The following is a 6567-nucleotide window of genomic DNA, read 5'->3' as shown; positions in this document are numbered from 1 at the left end:
AATTTTTAGCTTTTCAATTAAAAAAGACACTTCAAAAAAAAAAAAGACAGAAAGAATGGGGAAAAAAGGAAGAAAGAAACATGCTTGTATATAAACCAGACTGATCACAGGAAGCCATTATTCTTTTTGTTTTGTCTTGCTTTGCTTCGGTTTGGATTTTTAGATAGGTTCTCATACTACAGTTCAGACTGGCCTGGAACTCATTGTATAGTACAGGCTGTCTTCAAACTCATGGCAATCCTCCAGCCTCAGTCTCCCTGTGAGCTAGTATAATAGGTATGAGTCATCATACCCAGCAAAAACTGTTTCTAAACTAATGATTTTTATTTATTAATCAGTTACATACAATACACCAGTAGATGACAGTGTAATCCAGTGAATAAAACTGATGGTCTATGACCTCAGGTGAAATGTACCTTTGTATTCCTAATGTCCTAGGAAGCAGCAGGAGCTTGGCCAGGACTGCAGGGCACTCCCTGGTACATGGAGTAGGTGTGTTTACTGCATCCCATGCAAGTAACCAATCACAGGCCTATGTTTGTTTGTATTTGTGGCTTCTCTCACCTCTGGACTTAGCTCAGTGTACTGGACTTGCTCTTCTGCCTCCCTAATGCCATGCAAGCAGAGCGAGAATAAACCTTAGGACTCTAGCTCTCAGCTCAGTATTAACACTACAAATATTCGATAATTATCTGCCAAGAAAGAACATAAGTCTTCTTGGTTGAGCAAGAGAAAGAAGGAGGTCTTTGCCACAACACCCTGGGGCTGTATTGTGCATTCTCTTGTGCAATATGCTGGCGGCTTAGTCTATAATTTCAAAACTATCTGCTTCACATTTGCAATGCTAGGGCTTGTCTCACATACGCACGTGGCAAGTGATTAACCACTGAACTACATCCCCAGAGTAATTTTTAGCAGCGGATTATATACATTTGATGATCAACTTCTTTTCTTCTTAACACAATGCCTCATTGTGTAGCCCTGGCTAGCTTCAAACTTACTATGTAGATAAAGATAGACTCTAACTCCCTGTCAGGTATGGTGGCACACCCCTTTAATCCTAGCACTTGAGAGGCAGAGGCAGGGGATTTCTTGGCCAGCCTAGTCTATATAGCAAGTTCTAAGGTAGCAAGGGATACACAGTGAGACCCTGCCTCAAAAACAAAATGACCAAACAAACCAGATTGTGCCACCATGCCCAAGCCTGCTCATTCATTTCCACCATCACTACATGAAATATCTTACCTAATATAACTAGGGATTATTCTGGTTTTCTTGATCAAGTTATCCAATTATTGATCTCTATTAACAAATTCAATGATTAAATTTTGCTGAATTAAGTATATCACTAAATCCTTTAGGAAGTAAATATAGGGGCCTGTGGAATGGCTCAACAGGTAAAGATTCTTACTCCAAAGGTTGATAATCTGAGTTGGATCCCTGAGATCCACAGAGTGAAGAGAGCGAGCCAACTTCCACAGGTTGTCTTCTGACAGCCACGGGTATACCCATATGCATACACACACACACACACACACACACACACACACACACACACACACACACACCTGGAACTCACTATGTAGCTCAACCTGGCCTAGAGCTTATACAATCTCCTGCCTCACTCAGCTTCTCAAGTATTGGCATTACCACTACATTTAGTTCAGAAATAACATTTCTTTAGTTGCACTGAGGAATTTAGAGTATCTTTTGAAAGGGGCAAAGGGAGAGCACTAGCCCTAAGTTAGCTGGTTCTGTCCACTGGAAACAGTAAGCAAAGAAGCAGATGCTACACCAGGTGAGGTGGTGCATGTTTTTTTTAATGCCAGTATTTGAGAGGCAAGACAGGTGGATCTCTGTGAGTTCAAGGCCAGGCTGGTCAACATAGTGAGCTCTAGGACAGCTAGGACTACATAGAGAGACACTGTCTCAAAAAAAGAAAAAAGAGAGGAAGAAAAGAAAGAGGGAGAAAGAAAGAAAGGAAAAAAGAAAGGAAGGAAGGAAGAGAGGGAGATAGAGAGAAAAGAAGAAAGGGATCAAATGCTAGAAAACTTATCTGCAATAGTGACACGTATTTCAGTGGACATGTTTGTTCAGTTCTTTACATCGGTAGATCTCTACTCAGCAAGGCACGCCTACTGAGTACTATAGTTAGCCTCTGGACTTTCAGGTAGTATGTGCCACATGAGGCCACCAGAGGCCAAGGTTTAGTTATCACTTAAAAGATAAATGATACCCAAGTGCCTGTGTGTGCTTGTATCTCCGGAAAATGCTTACGATATCACGAAACTAGTTTGCCAACATGTCAGGCTGCCAACGTGTCATGTTGCTGAGCCAACAAGAATTAGTGCTCAGAGTCGCTGTTCCCAAGGCTGTAAATCTCTAAGTTCCTCAGCTTGGCTTCACAAAGGGGAAAAGGTGGGGAGCTTTAAAAGATGCTGGTGTCTGGATCATACCTCTAGAGTTTTAGATTGAACTGGTCTGGGGTATGACCTGGCCACTGGAGCTTGTAATGCTAATGTACAAATGGGGTTGAGAATATTGACTGTATGGTCTTTGTTCCCCACACACACCGAGAACACAGATAATTCAGAGAAAGATAAACACACCAGTTCTTCCTCCTTTACTGTCACAATGCTCTCAGAATAAGCTAAAATTAGTGATATGTGGCCATGTAACTCTTTGACAGAGTCTGTCTACCACAAACTTGCTTGAGGCTTTTTAATGCTGCCTAGGTTTTCAGCAACTCCTCTAATAAGTAAAATAGTCACTTATTACATGGAGAAGCTGAAATCATGAAAGAGTTCCTTCAGATTCTACTAAAAGATGGGGATACTACTCAAGGCCCAGAAAGTAATCCCCAGTACCACAAAAACAAGATTATATGAACTTTACAAGCACTTGGAAAGTGAGGCATGATTAAGAGTTCTAGGTCAGAGACCAATAGGATGGCTTGATGGATAAAGGCACTTGCTGCCAGGCTTGACAATATAAAACCCACATAGTAGGAGAGAACCAACTCCTGCCTTAGAATATGTACAGATGGTTGCTGGTGTGTGTGTGTGTGTGTGTGTATGTCTGTGTGTGTGTCTGTGTGTGTCTGTGTGTGTGTGTCTGTGTGCGTGTGTGTGTGTGTGTGTCTGTTTGTATGAATCTCTGTGTCTCTCTGTACATGGAATAACCAAATATACAAACTTTTTAGAACCAAATTAATTCTTTAATCTAAGAAGTGACTGTATGAGTTTGCTCTGTACTTTAAGCTAATTTTTCTGTTTAAAATTTTTCATAGTAAAAATTTGTGAGGACAAACAAGTTGTCAGGATTGAGAAGCAGAAGAGAGAGACGTAGATCAGATGTGCTGAACCTAATGCCTTCAGATGCAGACAGCTGAACTGACTTGTGATCAGGATGAAACTTTGCCCATGTTCTCGTGTATTCGATAATGTTCATAATAACATATTGGGGGAGGAGTTATAATAAAACTTAAAAGCATTTGTCTATGTAGAAAAATCCTAAATTTGACAGAAAAGGAACTGCTGGAACTAAAAAGTAATTATAAAAAGACTGCAAAATATTCTACCATGCCAGTCACTGTCTTTCTCACCAACAAGCAATAAACAAGTAGAATTTTAAATTACACATGGAATGTCACTCATATAGTGCCCCAAAATATAAAATACTTAGATATAAGCCTGAAAAAATATAAGATGTGCATAAGGAAAACTATAAAACTCTTGACAAAAGAAATCACAGAAGGGCTAAACAGTCCCCTCTCATAATAGGGAGCCTCAATCTTGGAAGCTGCCAATTCTTCTTCCCACATGGATCATTGGACTCACTCTCCAATGAGTGTACCCTGGCAGACTGGGTAGGGCACTCTCCTTCACATAATCACAGCAGCCTGTGTACTTCTGGTAGGATCTTTTTTACTTTTGGGGTACTGAAGATCAAATTTACAGTTTCCAGTATGCTAGGTAATTTTTCTACCACTCAGCTACTTCCCAGCCCTTGGTGGGGAAATCTATCTCAGCATTTTATAATCTCTAGAGTCCTGTGGAGGCTCTTTATTCATCTTTTATCCCCATTTTATCTAGCATATAATCAAGTCCTCAGAAACATGAAATAATAGTGAAGGAGTGGACAACTTAGAAAATGTAATCAATATGTAGTTTTGTGTGAAGTATCAGACATATGCCATATATGTGATTTCAATAATGGTATTAAACTATCTCATGGTTCTTTAACATTAATACTTTTATTATAGCTCATTTGAGTTATGTGAGTTAATAGCTAACAAAATCCAAAGTCCAAGATAGTTTCTTGATGGTTAATGGAAAAGGGTGGATTTCTTGCATGACTGCAAAGGTTGTTTTTTACTCTACCTGTTGTTCAGCTTCCTATAACCATGCTGGTTTAGCTTAGACAGTATCAACATGGGAGCTAAAGACTGGGCAGGTCTGGTAAATAAAGCACCGACGACAGAAACTGTCAAGGAAAGAGAAGACCTGAAAGAGACAAAAACAGGGCTGGTCCTTATCAATATGAATTACATTTAGTATATTTCTTATTATTGTTTTTGAGGCAGTGTGTCTCGTTATGTAGCTCTGGACTGTTTTCTGGAACTCACTCTGTAGACCTTAAACTCACAGAGATCCATCTCCCTCTGCCTCTCAAGCGCTGGGGTTAAAGATGTGTTCCATCATCCTAGCACATCTGTTCTATTTCCATACTCAAATATGTATGTGGATCTATGTATGAAGAGTCTCTTCATGCATGAAGCTCGTTTCAACCTAAGTAAACAACTATAGAAATAGCTTAGCAATTATAAAATATTAATTCCTTAGTTTTAAGGATAATAGAACTCTTTTGTTGCTATTCTTTTTATTGTTGTTGTTGATGATGATTTTTTAAAGATAATGTAGCCCAAGATGAAGTTCAACTCACTATTTAGTACAATCTAACCCTGAACTTGAGGTAATCCTCCTGCCTTAGTCTCTGCAGTGCTAGCATTACAGGTGTGAGTTATAACACACGGCTATTTGTTGAGACAAGGTCTTTCAATATGGCCAGCCTAGAACTCAAGTGATCCTCCTGCCTCAATCTACTGAGTGGCTAAGACTTCAAAAAAGTGTCACTAGGCTTATCTGACAGTAAACAACCATATGGTGTTTATGCATGTTGGCATTTGGTAAATGTCAGTGCATTGAAATTCATACAGTATAAAACAAATCGAGATTTCACTTTTGTTCCTAAACATTAACCCTGATGTAGCAGTGGTTCTGTGAACCTGAGCAATAAAAATCATGATGTCCTTTCAGAAACAGGAAAACATTGCCCAGGGGCAAGGGAAGCAGCTCAAGGGTAGAACACTTGCCTAGCATGTGCAAAGCCGTGAGGTTCAATCTACAACATCGCAAAACAAGAAAAGAAAAGGTTACCCAGGGTGAAAAAAATGTGAACATTGTATGATACTCTGTTATCTTGGTCCCAGTGACAACCCTTAGGATCATCACTCTGGTATGTGTTTGTGGTATCAGCATAACTGAGCTGTAGTAATTCTGGTAATTCTTATCTGTACGACACTGTGTAGTTAGTATCTAAATAAATATACTTACTGCCTGTTAAACTTCAGTAAATCCGCATCAACCATGTCAGCCACTGGCAAATTAAATAAGCAAAAAGAGGCATGTACAATCACCCTAGGAAAAAAGTTAGAATACTGTACACACATGAACATTCTACAACTATGAAGCACAGAGCAAAACAACAGGGGCTGGAGAAATGGCTTAGCAGTTAAGACAGCTTGTTGCTCTTTAAGAAGACTCAGGTTCAGTTCCCGGCACCTACATAGTGGCTCGTAACTGTCTATAACTCCAGTCCCTTCTTCGGTCTTCTGTGGCACCAGATATACACATGCGAGTGAAACATTCATACGCATAAAATGATTTTGAAAAATAAGCAAGGCTGATCATAGTAGTAGCATACCCAGCACATGGGAGGTAGAAGCAGGAGAATCAACAGCTCAAGTCAGCTCTAGCTACACAGTGTGCATTAGTTAGGGTTTTACTGCGATGAACAGAAACCATGACTAAGGTAATTCTCATAAAGATGACATTTAATTGGGGCTGGTTTACAGGTTCAGAGATTCAGTCCATTATTATCAAGGCAGGGGACATGGCAGTGCCTGGGTAGGTGTGGTGTAGGAGGAGCTGAGAGTTCTACATCTTGTTCCAAAGACAAACAGGAGAAGACTGGCTTCCAGGCAGCTAGGATGAGGGTCTTAAAGCCTACGCCCACAGTGAAAAACACCTACTGCAACAAGGCCACCTACTCTAACAAGGCCACACCTTCTAATAGTGCCACTCTCTGGGCCAAGCATATTCAAACCACCCACACAGTGAGTTCAAGACTAAGTGAGACCCTGACTAATGTAAAAGAAGACATAGGCAAAACACATCAAGGAATTGAGTAAGTCTAAGAACAATAAGAAGCCATTTAAGTTGTTCAGCAAATGAACTGATTTATTTTATTTATTTATTTATTTTTATTTTTGTTTTTGGTTTTTTT

The 6567-nt window shown here is 39.8% G+C and overlaps 1 protein-coding gene across 1 annotated transcript in view; it reads right to left on the bottom strand.

Moving 5' to 3' along the window:
• The window catches only part of LOC116102900 (transmembrane protein 180-like), a 31221-nt gene that overhangs the window by 5166 nt on the left and 19488 nt on the right, over window positions 1-6567 (bottom strand). Inside the window, 2 exon segments of the mRNA XM_031388156.1 lie at window positions 4383-4505; window positions 5616-5699. Coding sequence (XP_031244016.1) covers window positions 4383-4505; window positions 5616-5699 — 207 coding nt within the window.

Source organism: Mastomys coucha, unplaced genomic scaffold, assembly GCF_008632895.1.
Source record: "Mastomys coucha isolate ucsf_1 unplaced genomic scaffold, UCSF_Mcou_1 pScaffold21, whole genome shotgun sequence".
In the NCBI taxonomy this organism is placed as follows: domain Eukaryota; kingdom Metazoa; phylum Chordata; class Mammalia; order Rodentia; family Muridae; genus Mastomys; species Mastomys coucha.
The sequence above is the reverse complement of the archived record's forward strand: the minus strand, read 5'-3'. Positions and strand labels throughout refer to the sequence as shown.